This window comes from Schistocerca serialis, chromosome 6 (assembly GCF_023864345.2).
Source record: "Schistocerca serialis cubense isolate TAMUIC-IGC-003099 chromosome 6, iqSchSeri2.2, whole genome shotgun sequence".
Lineage (NCBI taxonomy): Eukaryota > Metazoa > Arthropoda > Insecta > Orthoptera > Acrididae > Schistocerca > Schistocerca serialis.
The window spans coordinates 561261615-561274433 of NC_064643.1; the positions used below are offsets into that span (position 1 = coordinate 561261615).

Genomic DNA, 12819 nt, shown 5'->3' on the forward strand with positions numbered 1-12819 from the left:
TACGCGGAAACTGCTTCTGGGGATGGGCATCTCCGAAAATGACTTGCATTCTGCCTTACACCACAGGGTTTTTTGGCTTTGAGAGAAGGAATGGCATAACAGCATGCATAGCAAACTGTGTGTCATTAAAGAGACTATGAATGTGTGGAAGTCTTCCATGCTGTCCTCCTGCAGGGAATCAGTTGTCCTCTGCTGGCTCTGCATTGGCCAAATGTTGTGAGAACCCACCTCTGTGTCGCTGTGGCTCACAATTGATGGTCATCCATCTCTTGCTGGACTGCCCACTTTTAGCCGCTCTGCAGTGGACTTTTAATTTTCAGAGCACCCTACCTTCAGTGTTGGGTGACAATGCCTCAGCAGCATCTTTAGTTTTACGTTTTATTTGTGAGGGTGGGTTTTATAATTTGATCTAAGTTTTTGCACGTGTCCTTTGTCCCTCTGTGTCCTCCACCCTGGTGCTTTTAGGGGAGAGGTTTTAATGTGTTGCAGAGTGCTGGATTCTCCATTTTATTATCATGGTCAGCCAGCCATGATAATCTGCTCTCTTGTTTTGACTACTTCTACATGTTTCTTGCATCTGTCTGTGGTTTTCTTGCCCAATTTTTGTCCATTTTAGTGTTTGTTGCCCTCCTGTCATTCTTGTGGTTCTCTCCTTTCTTCAAGCTGTGGTTTGTGTGTCTTGATTATTTTACTCCCACCCTTGTGGAATTATTTTAATCGGAATGAGGGACCGATGACCTAGCAGTTTGGTTTCCCCCCTCCCCCCCTTTTAAACCAACCAAACAACTACCACTAATTACACTATAAGACATTCCAAAGCATTAACAGAGAGCAATGGCTTTGCTGATCAGAATGCTAAATGCTTGTGCCATGTATTTCTGAACAATTCTGTGCATGATATTACGGCTAGTTCTGATCAGTACATAGCAGTTTACTTTGGTTTCACAGTTTCTCCTTTGAACATGATTTGCCAAACTACTTCAGTTTTCACTTTCTTTTTAATAAATTTGAGGAACTTGATATAGTGTCATTGTAAAAGTATTGCCAAATCTACACAATTGTATAGTGGATATAGTAACTGGCTTGTATACGCAAGGTTGTGAGTTCGATTCCACTCTAAGTTAATTTTTTTAATGTTTATGGAAATGACATTCTGTGTTGTACACTTGAGAGTAAATGGAGTGTGCAGAGGCAAATCAACTATCGTGTGACTATGCACTGCTCACCATTCCCCGGATTGTAAGTGATTATCTTTGTGTACAGGAGCGTTCATTTATAAACATCGATCTGAAAAAACATCAAATTGGTAGGAGAGTGCGAAGAACCTCTCTCTTCTGAGTACTGATGAAAATGGCAGGAAGTTGTAACCCCCCTGCCCCAACTGCTTCATGACAGTAATATGGGCAGTCATTGTGGTATTTCTTCTGACACGTTTGTGTTTCACCTGTGTATGGTGAAAATGGCAGAAACTGCATTGTGTCCTTTTGTGAAACATAGAAAAGGAACACCTTTAAAAAGCTGTGAAAAACTGATAATTCTCAATGTTTTTGAGAAGTTGTCGAAACAACATCCTTCGCTACCATTAAATATATTTGCAGCAATGACATCTGAGTTTACTGAGGTTTCTGTGACAGGTGTAATACATGTGCATAAAGAAAGACACTATACATAACTATTTATTTAAATCATCTTTTCAAAATGGTGACTTGTGTGCAAGCTACAAATTATATATCAACACACTGTGAGCTATTTTCCCTTGTTCTAAAATTCCAGGAGAGTGGAGCGGAACTTCAAGTAGCCATTGTAACAGCTATGTCCAGCTAGGTGCTTACTGCTGTCTCAGGAACTAGAGGCAATGTTCATCTTTGCCATATGTCCCTGAGCTGAGACATGGCCACTACAACAATCTGTTCTTGCCTAAATAGGAGAGAGGAGAGGGCATATTGAATGTTTTTGTCCAAAACAAGTAGCATAAACCAACAGTTGTAATTTATTTGCTAATATAGTCCTTGTAAATAAATACACACACAATTGTGATAACAGTACAGATGAAAAGTGTCAATTTTTCTGTACGTTAAGTTATTCTAGTTTCCCGTACTCATCACATGAGCTGTCATCAGTGAGTGAGCTTTCTTCCCCACAGTATCACTTGGGTGATGATTCATTGTATTGATGGATTTATGGAAAGGCTGTTATGCTAGGATATAATAATGGGTTTTATGTTTTCTAGCTGTTGGAGCTGCAGTCGAAGTATGCAAATGACAAGAGATTTACCTTGGGATGAAAGGTTTTATGAAAGTGATGATGATGAAGTGTCAGTGGAGCCTGATAAGGTTGTTGAATTTCAAGATGAAAAGAAACGACAGTTGAACATTCTGCAGGATGTCCTGGTGAAACAGCCCACGTGTTACCAGAGAAGAGAGAAAAACCTAGGTAAGGTTACTCTGTAACTCTTCTAGCTGAATGTCACTAAATGACTGAGAGAGGAAGAGCAGATCAGATCAAGGGGAGGGGGGTGGGGGGGGGGGGGGAGGAGAGAATACACCTTATAGAATCCTGTTGTTGATGTTAGATTGGATCTTACCATTTTTTAAGCTGACCTTGAATGCAAACCACACCCCAGAAATAAGACTCAGAAGAAGAAGGGAAAAAAAAAGACCCTCATTTCAAACCACATTTAAAAATCAAAACAATTTTCACTTATCACATATTGGATAAAATGGTCCCACTTCTAAGGAATTTGTGAGGATTAATAGTACCTATTTATTGTAAATTGCATGGAATTAAATCTAGCCTTTTGGGCACTTAAAATTACTGTTACATCACAAACACTGACAGCAGTGAGAATCACTATCTCTGTCAAAATATTCAAGCGGCCATTAGGACAGCTGGGGCCACCAAGAATTTTGCAGACTATACCGCAACTCGTGCTTGAGATGTATGTCAATCTTTCCATATCACATGGGTGTCATCCGAAGTGTCTTTTTCTTTCAGTGAAATATAGCATTTTATCCAGGAAAGTTACATCTTGGCTTGCCAAAGTACAAACTTGATTTGAAGGACTTGAATTTGGCGAAGAACTATCTACATATTCAGGAAGCTGATTTGTTACAATATTATGACAGGGATAGTTGCTACTCACTATATACTGGAGTTACTGAGTCGCAGATAGGCAGAATAAAAAGATTGTCAGAAAGTGAGCATTTGGCCAACAAGGTCTTCGTCGAAAACAGACCACACTCCCATGTGCGCTGCCCCCCCCCCCTCCCCCCCCCCCCCCCCACACACACACAGAGAGAGAGAGAGAGAGAGAGAGAGAGAGAGAGATTCTCATGCAACACGAAGACTGGGGTCGTGTGTGTGTGTTTTTTCTTTTTTTGTCTTTTTCTGACAAAGGACTTGTTAGCCAAAAGATCACTTTGTGACAGTCTTTTTGTTGTACCTATCTGCAGCTCAGCATCTCTCGTATATGGTAGGTAGCAACTATCCTTTTCGTAACATCCCAACCGGGCTTTACCATGTTTGGTTTTTGCAAAGATGCTGATTTGTGTCATCTCTGGTAGAGGTTAAACAGAGTACTTTATTAGATTACTATTTATACAGTCTAAGCAGTATAATATTTCTACACAGTATCATTTCCAGCACAAGCAATACTTACAAAGTGTAAACTGTAAGTATTGCCACCATTGCAGAAAATTTTTCTTCTGCAGCGTCTCCTATGTCTGTCAGTGTTGTTTAACAAACAAATTAGGGCACGGCTAGGCAGCTATAATTAGGAACTATGTACGGGTGGGCTGTGAGCTGGAACATCACAGACAAGTCTCACTGCACCACATAACTGAACAGTCGGGGTTGTTCATGTCTTCTTATATGGCTGGTGTAATGCTAGTATAAAGCCTCCTAAGGAAATCAACCCCCTTCCAGCATCTAGAAAGGTACTACTACTACTGTTACTACTCCTCTCTCTCTCTCTCTCTCTCTCTCTCTCTCTCTCTCTCTCTCTCTCTCTCTCTCTCTCCCCCCCCCCCCTCTCCCCCTCCTCCCCCTCCCTCCCCCTCCCTCCCTCTTTCTTTCTCTCTCCTTTTGGGAGGGGGCAGGGAGGGAAGAGGCTCACTCAGGCTTACTGTAGACCAAAAGACCTGTGCCGTGGAGAAACTCCAGTAATGTTATAAACAATAATACTAATTTACAACACAATAGAACAAAAGATGTTAAAAGGTATCAGATAAACATGAACCTAAGAAAAACACACCATGTCTTCTTATTCTTAGTGGCATATACTCACCAACTGGCTGGATACTGTCTCATATCTACAAAGAAAATGACTTAGAAATGAAAAGTGTAAGTACAAACCAGAAATTTTGTTTAACTATCATAAAAATATATATACAGTTTTTAATCATTACTCAGATGATTCTGAGTCATTGTCACTCGATTCTTTGTTGTTGCTCTCTTCATAGAAAGCATCATCCTCTGTGCCATCAGGCACGTTAGAAACTCAACTTTTTTTTTTAATGGATGTTAGACAGTTTTATTTGGGATACATTTTCTACTTCAGTAAATCTACTCACACACTTGAGACAAGCTTGCACACTGAACACACCTGTAAGCATTAATTGCCCATCTTCTTTCGTTAGCTACTGTGTGTACATATTTTTAAGTTTGTCTGTACCTGGTTTGCTTAAACAAACTTCCAATGCCTGTAGATTGACATTATCCCTCCTACAATTACAGTCAAGTGTGCTCTGCCCTCTACTAATTTTCTCTTTACAGCCAGAGTTGTATGATCTGCAAACATAGTATGTTTGGCAAACATAGGAAGGCACCAGGACGACATTGCCATGCAGGTTTAATCCACTCTAATATCATGTCCTCTGTGAACCAGCCACTTATGTTAGCATGTACAATAATGCATTTTGGAAATATCTCGGACTTAGGTAACATCTTGTGTTTAAAAAAAATTAATGGTCGCAGTTTATGCCCTTGGCTGTACAAGCAAGCATGACAGATAGGTGCTGCTTTTCACCACCAGCAGACAGTATCTTGACACACCTTTGTCCCCCTTTGCTTCTACTGTGTAATTTGTTGTCATATCAAAAGACATCGAAGTTTGGTCTGCATTACCTATCTGACCAAGCAGATAATTATTTTTGGTGCACTACCTGATTATGAAACGCTAAAATATGAGGAGTTTTTGCTCATAGTTATCTGGAAGCTTCTATTTAGCTGAAGTCTGCCTACACAGAGAAGATCCCCAATGTTTCATGAAACAGACAATCCAATTGCAGCTTCCTTCCCTTCCTTCACATTCGTAATTTTCTGCCATCGGGCAACTTCATGTGCTGTAACTTGGATAATTTCTGCACTGGCAGGTAAAAGTATTTCTGCTGCTGCTCCCTAACAGAATCATTCAGCACAACTTCTAATGTATAATAATCGCCATGTTTTGGCCCAGAAATTGCTTTTGTATTGCTGTCTCCAGCGTCCCACTTTATTCTTATTGATCCCTTATCACTAACCTGCAGCATGTTTTGGTGTTTCCTCGGTGAGTGAAATCACTTCTGTCTTCAGCTTCGCAGTATAATGAACACGCTTCACCATGGTAGACTAAAACCTGGCACTTCACAAAAGTACTAAAGTAGGCTGACACAAAGGGTGAAATATGAGTGTACCATCCGCAAACATTGTATCTAGCACTGCTCCCACTGGCTCAGGGATTAGTGGAAGACACATAAATGAAGTTAGGGGAAGGGAGGGGAGGGGGGGGAGGTCTAGCTTTGGGAAAATTTCAGCCATTATGAGCAATGCAGATAATTCATATTGATCATCTGTTATAATAGAAATCTCTCACAGAAGTAACAAGATTCCATAAGGACTTTTGTGTCCAAATGTGGAACTTACTTGTAATTGTGAATATGAAATTAAACTAAGTCAGTGAAACATATATTATTGTTATGTTGTGAATATTGACAGCATTTAGAAATGGTTTGATGTACATCAATGTGTGCTGATAGGTTCCGAACAGAGTTGGAACTGTCAAAATGTAAAACTGTATTGACCATGCTTGCCAACTTCTGCAAGTTTGTTAAAAACATTTGCTTTGATGGCAAATATGAAAAGAGATTTATTTTTATTGCTGTGAAATTTGAAAAAACTGCTAAATTCAAATATGAGCTATATTGAATATCCCCCAACTTAAACAGTAAACATTAAATACTCGAAACAGGAACAAAATGGCTTCTGTGTGAAAATAACTACTTACGGTGGCTTCTAGTGGCATTTTTCAGAACTTCGTAGGCTTTGCCCCAGGATCTGAAGCCACAGGTACATTGTTGGGCCATGGCAATCAGAAAAAAATGTCTGCTTGCATTTGGGTAAATATGGTGATCTGCCAATATTAAAAGGTGCTGTGTGGATTGAGTGAATTGGATGCATTTGTTTATATTTTATTTACAGAGAACTTGACGCCATTTCAGCTTTTCATGTTTTCGGAGCTGCTTTTGGAATATATTAACAGCTCTTTTATTCACAATTTATAGACAAATTATGTAGTTAATGAGCATCGTTATATTGGCCACAAAAAACTGACAGTGACAGAGGATGTAAAATGAAGACTGGCAGTAGGGAGAGAAGCTTTCCTGAAAAAAAGCAGTGATTTAATAAAGCCTGATATAAATTTAAGTGTTACGAATTTTTTTCCAAAAGTATTTCTTTGGAATTTAATGTTGTCTGGAAGTGAAATGTGGAAATAAACAGAGTAGGTGAGATGAGAATAAAAGCTTTTAAATAGTGGTGTTACAGTGGAATGCTGAAAAATATATGTATTAGATTGAGTACAGATCAGTAGGTGCTGAGTGAAATACGAGGAGAAATGAGCTTTATTATACAACTTGATTAGGAGAAGTGGTAGGCTGGTAGCATACAAGCTGAGGAACCGAGGCATAGTTAATTTGGTAATGGAAGGAAGTGTGGGTGGTGAAATTGTAGTGTGTGCGCATAACAACGTGAGCTGTAGATGGGCTATCAGCAAGGCACATGGGGGGGAGTGGTAGTGGTTGGGTTCATGGGCAGGCGCAGTAGGGGAAATGCCGAGTGCTGGAGGGGGAAGAACCAATCTAAACTGAAGCCTATGCTCACATTTTTTGTAAATATTAAGTGGAGCCCCTCCATACTGACACTTACATGGTGACCATTCAAAAAGATCTACTGTCACCACTTCTTTAGTTAGAGTCTAGAAAAAATTCTGCCGAAAATGCAACAAAAGCAACAAAATGGCTTGTTAACCATTTGTAACTTTCAGAGAAGTGTCATGAGTGGCAAATTTGGGATAAAACCTACATGTTTTTCTTGTTGCCATCTTAAAAATTGCGTCTTTTGCCAAAACACAGTGGAGTTTACATAGTGTCACCTCACTAATATGTTGTGCAGATGCAGTTGTGAAAGAAGTGTGAAACAGTGATTTAAGTGGCAAACTGAGGAAAAGTAAGCTTAGTAACATGAAAAAGCACATGCTCGGTACAAGAATAAACATGTAGTGACTTTACTTATTTTGTTACAAAACCCACGCATTTCTTGTTTCACCAACTATCGGTGGCACTTAAAAATTACACTCTTTCACTGAAAAAGTCTGTAGGTAGGGAAATAACACAGTAGATAATAAAGGTTTGCGTAGTAAGCATATGGCAAAATACTCTCCATTGGTCACTATCATTTGCTAACACCTCATTTTGATATCTCGTACCATTTATGAAATACGAGGAATGTTGTGCATATTTCACTCTGGCTTTATCGCAACTGCACGCAATTACAAATGTATGTGCTACATCAGATCAATTTTCTCGAGATTGGTGGCAGGTAGAGATGTCCACCCAAGTATTAAAAAAATTCAGTATGTTGGCTAAATTTCATACACAGTAACATATTATACAATATCCACCAAAAACAAAATCGTAGTGACCCGTAATTTTCATTACAAACTTTTTCAAATTTTGTGCACTTTCTTACTTACATGGAAATATCACAATAACTGAAATCATTAACAAAATGTTGGGCACAACAACATAAAGCTAACATAGAAAGCTATATGTACTGCAAACGTGAATTTTTTTGCTGTATAGTTTCTGTAAAATCATTTGAGAAAGATGGCAGGGAGTGTGTCTGGATTCTATCATTGCCGACTAGCAGAAAGGAGGATGAAACACTGTCGGCCTCCCCTTCTGAACAAACAAATGAACTTGACCAGCACTTTGGTCACTGCGCGTAGACCACAGTATCCTGCGTGGACTCTAGAGAGAGATCAAGGCTTGACTACAATTAGCAGGTTCAAGTGAATGCAGATTACAGTAGTTACGCAAAATTGAAAAATTTGCAAAGGGTGTACGAGTGTGGAGAGCTCCATCAAACTAGTCTTAAAGCTGAAGACCGCAACAGCAACAATAATAACAACAACAAAACATCAGCGAGTTATGGAAGCCTGTTATCCCAAGTTTAGTGGCAGTATATCAAATGATTATTTGAAAGGTGTTGAATAATTGTTGATGTAATTGGAAACATTTATCTGAAGTCAGCCATTACCAGTTTTGTATATTCACATTTGTAGCAAAATAAATAAAATACAATTGAACAGCATTTTTTCAAAAGATAATAAATACTCAGTTGTTTAAAATTTATATTTTTGTAGTTACAAATCAGGATTGTTGCCTTATGTGACCCGTGGAAATGGTCTTATCAAAGCTGAAATATGCTGCTGTTATAAGGTGTTGAAAATAAGGGTTTTTGCAAAACTTGATACTTGCTTTTGGCCATTTAAGCCAAAGATCAATATATGTAAACTGTACTTTGCTCCTCATTATTGCTCAGTTCGTGCAAGCTTTGTGAGGGAGGAGGAACATCAAGAAAGAAGTGAAAAAAGAAGAATACTGTTTCAATAAAGTACAGCATGAGGAAAAAATATGGCCAGGCCATACTTGTATGTGCTGCAACATTTCAAGTAACATCAAGGATGTCCAAATACAGAACCTCAAAAAGAACGTGACCTGGAGGAAAAGAATCAATCAATAACAAATCATAGGTTGCACAAACTTTGTGCAGAAAAGTTCTATGCAGTAATGGAGGAGGAAAATTCAAATGTGATTAAAGAATCAGCCAATACAAAAGCTCTCTGTAGGTGAAGTCTAAGAGGAAGGTATTATTGTCACTATCAGATACTTATAACGGAAATTTTGTAAGAATTGAGGTACAGGAATCCAGAAACTGTAGCCAGGAAGTGAGCCCCTTTGGAAAAGAACAACATGGTCAGCAAGAAAAAGGGAAAGTATGTCTTGAAACTTGAGAGACATTTTGTGTGTCAGAAAGAGCAGAAAAGCGTTACTAGGGCATTGTTGAAAGTGATCAATAGATTTCCAGTGTAATATTATGTACCTGTATTCTGTGTTGTATTATAGTGATGTGTATTGGTATTTTGCAGTTCTGCTTATCGAACACTTATGAAACAGTGTGATACTGAAGTGTTATACTGTAGTAAATCATTGTATTTCTAAGCAGAATGACCAATAAAGGAGCTTTGTTTGTGATTAATGTTAAAGAAAGAAAGAAAGAAATGATAAAAATAGAAAATTTGAATTAACAAACTTTTAACTTCCATCCTTGCATTTATCGACTTTTTAAAAAAACTTGGAAGCTTCATCCCTTTATTCGGAAATTTTAGAAATATTGCACTCAATCTGAAATGCGCATACAAAATCTTTGTAAATGTTAAATTACCTTGTTTATGTAATTACTCTTTCAGTACAATATTTTAAAAAATGTGTTTCCTCAAAAATTTGCTTTCTTTGTTTATCAAGTTTTGAAAAAATGCTGCTAAATAAATTTCTTTTCATATTTGCCACGTGTTCTGGTCATTTGAACATTTTTACAACACTCTTTACTTCAATTCCCTCATACAACTGATAGTGTACCTCAGCATTTCTGAATATACATCTATACTCTGCAGACCACTTTGAAGTCCTTGGCAGAAGGTAATTTCCATTGTTCCAGTTATTGGGGCTTCTTTCCATTCCATTCACATATCAAGTGTGGAAAGAATGACTGTTAAATGCTTTTGTGTGTGCTGTAGTTAATTTAATCCTGCCTTCATGATCCCTGTGGGAGCAATAGGTATATGAGGATTGTAATACATTCCTAGAGTTATCTTTTAAAGCTGGTTCTTGGAATTTTGTAAATAGACTTTCATGGAATAGTTTGCTAATTCACTTTCTTCAGCATCTCTGTGACATTGTCCCACAGGTCAAACAAATATGTAACTATTCATGCTGCCCTTCTCTGGGTATGTTCAATATCCTTTGTTAGTCCTATTTGGTACAGGTTTGTCAAACTTGAGCGGTATTCCAGGATGGATCACATGATTGTTTTGTAAGCAGTATCCTTTGTAGACTGGTTGCATTTCCCCTGGTATTCTACCAATAAATCGAAGTCTGACACATGCTTTACTTAAGACTGAGCTTATGTGATTGTTCCAATTCTTATCTCTTACAAAATGCTACACCCAGGTGTTTGTATGAGCTGACCAATCCCAGCTTAATGTCTCTTAGTTTTGTGTTGGATGTAACTTATCTTACTCAACAGGGTGCCAAGTATTCCCTTAATTTAGGCCTTATAGTTCTATGCTGTGCTGAACAGTATGTGAGACTGCTTTGTCACAGAATTCATTAAAAAAAGGCCTCAGATACAGAAATTATTATGTGTTTGTATGTAGTACACATGATGTGTAAGAATCTTTTTAATTGAAATGTGCTCAGGATTAAACTTATTGCAAAGTACTTATTGCAAAAGTTTTGTGTTGGATGTAACTTATCTTACTTTGACTCGTCATCATGCTGAGTGCAATCAGTTTGAGAGCTGCTTATATCTAGTTGTATCATCTAATGGTATCAGCTGCAACTCATTACTCCTAAATTATTTACAACCTGCAGGAATATCCCATATCCCAAGTATATTACATTCTGTCATGTCTTACAGAAATTGTGAAGAATTAAAACACTATGGCACCGCATACTACGATGTCTAGCAGACCCTGAATGGCACGTCAGACACATCCAAATTGGCATGCACATGATTGGTGCCTTCAGATCACAGCAAGCTTTACGATTCTTTGTGATATTGCTGTTCTTTGTGCCTATAAATGAGATGTTACACAGAGACCTCATACTTATAAGTAAACCTTCTTTTAGAGTTGTTTTATTTGTTTTACATGAAGCTCACGGACTGCAAAGGAGAAAACGCATGATTAGAGTAAACCGGGGTTTTAGAATGGAATATATTCCTCAACAGGAAAAGTACACTAAGATCTACTGCTATTAAATAAAATAAAATAAGTACAAGGTATATACACCCTGGGACAACTGAAAAATCTGGGAAAAGCCTGGGAATTTTTTTGACATGATGAAATCTAGGAAAAACCAGGCAATTTTGTAGAATTTTGAGAAAGTTTCATTCTTTCAGTTTCCAGTTAATTTTTTATAGTTTTGACTGGTAAGAACTAATACAACAAATTTTACTATAGCCTGGCACTGGAGAACGATACTGCAGCAATAAAACACTAATGAGAAAAAAACACCAAAATAAAACTTTAATTGCAAAGAAAATGCACCATTTACATCAACAAAACACAGTGTACATGCAAGTGTCTGCCAACAGCAGAATGTGTCAAAGACTACGCAGTACTTCGTAACAACAAACTGCTTTCAATGCATCTTTTAGTGGCCTTTGGTTCAATGATCATGACGTCACAACTGTTTGCATTTCTAACAGGTCGCAGGAAAATATTGTGAATGGTGGTTTGAGAAGAGTTACTTTCAAAGCAAATTTTCTTTTAAGCAAGATGAATTATGTTATGTGTGAGAATGTGTGACAAATTTCTTAAATCCAGAGCATTAGACTCTCACCCAGAACTAAACACTGAGGACTAGCTACTTAGAAAAATTTTGGGCCCAGAAGACCTGTCATTTATGCTATTACGTAAAATTTTGGTGGTACATTTGTGTTTTATATATCTTAAATTGTAACACACACCAAAAAAGACCAAGTTTCAAGGTTGGCTTATCATATTTATTTTAATTTTTTCTTAGATTATATATTATGCAATAATGATGGAAAAAATATAATTATTTTTAAAAAGGTGCAGAGTTAGTTCTTGAGCAATTTCAGACAAAATTGGCTTTTCTATGAAAAAGTCAAAGTGCTTGACAGAACATGTATTCAGCCAGGTAATCCATGAAATGATTGGTGTACAGCAGTGAAATTTATAATGGTGCTTGTCAGAAATATCCAGCCGCTGCAATTTATGCTGTGCCCTTAGGATCCTGCTTAGTTACACCCTTGGAAAGAAACAGCAAAAAATTGTTGACATCCAGTATTACATGTGAAAACTCAGCTTTTCTTGTGACTGTACCATATGTATATTAATTCAAACCATTAACTTTTCCTATTTGTGTGTTCGCACTACTTAATGGTGATATTACTGTTTGTCCTATGCTCTGAATATCTGCTGTCATTTGCCGACGAGATTGCATGACATTAACTATGATTGGCAGACAAAAGCGCATTTTAATCTTTATTTCAGTGCTTCAGAAGCTACCATTCTGTATTGGTGGAATTGATGTTGGAATTCATGTTTAGACGTTGGTAATACGAACATATGTTAGTGTAAATGTTGTCACACATCAAATATCTTTCCAAAACGCGTTGGTTTTTGCTGGGTTTTGTTTCCTAAAGTACCGGGCAGTTTTATGCCTGTGTATGAAACCTTCATCATTCGAAAGA

General features: G+C 37.7%; 1 protein-coding gene across 1 annotated transcript in view; it reads left to right on the forward strand.

Moving 5' to 3' along the window:
* Positions 1-12819, forward strand: part of LOC126484985 (probable RNA-binding protein CG14230) — a 90754-nt gene that overhangs the window by 63568 nt on the left and 14367 nt on the right. The window contains 3 exon segments of the mRNA XM_050108591.1: positions 2231-2278; positions 2280-2433; positions 2794-2938. Coding sequence (XP_049964548.1) covers positions 2231-2278; positions 2280-2433; positions 2794-2938 — 347 coding nt within the window.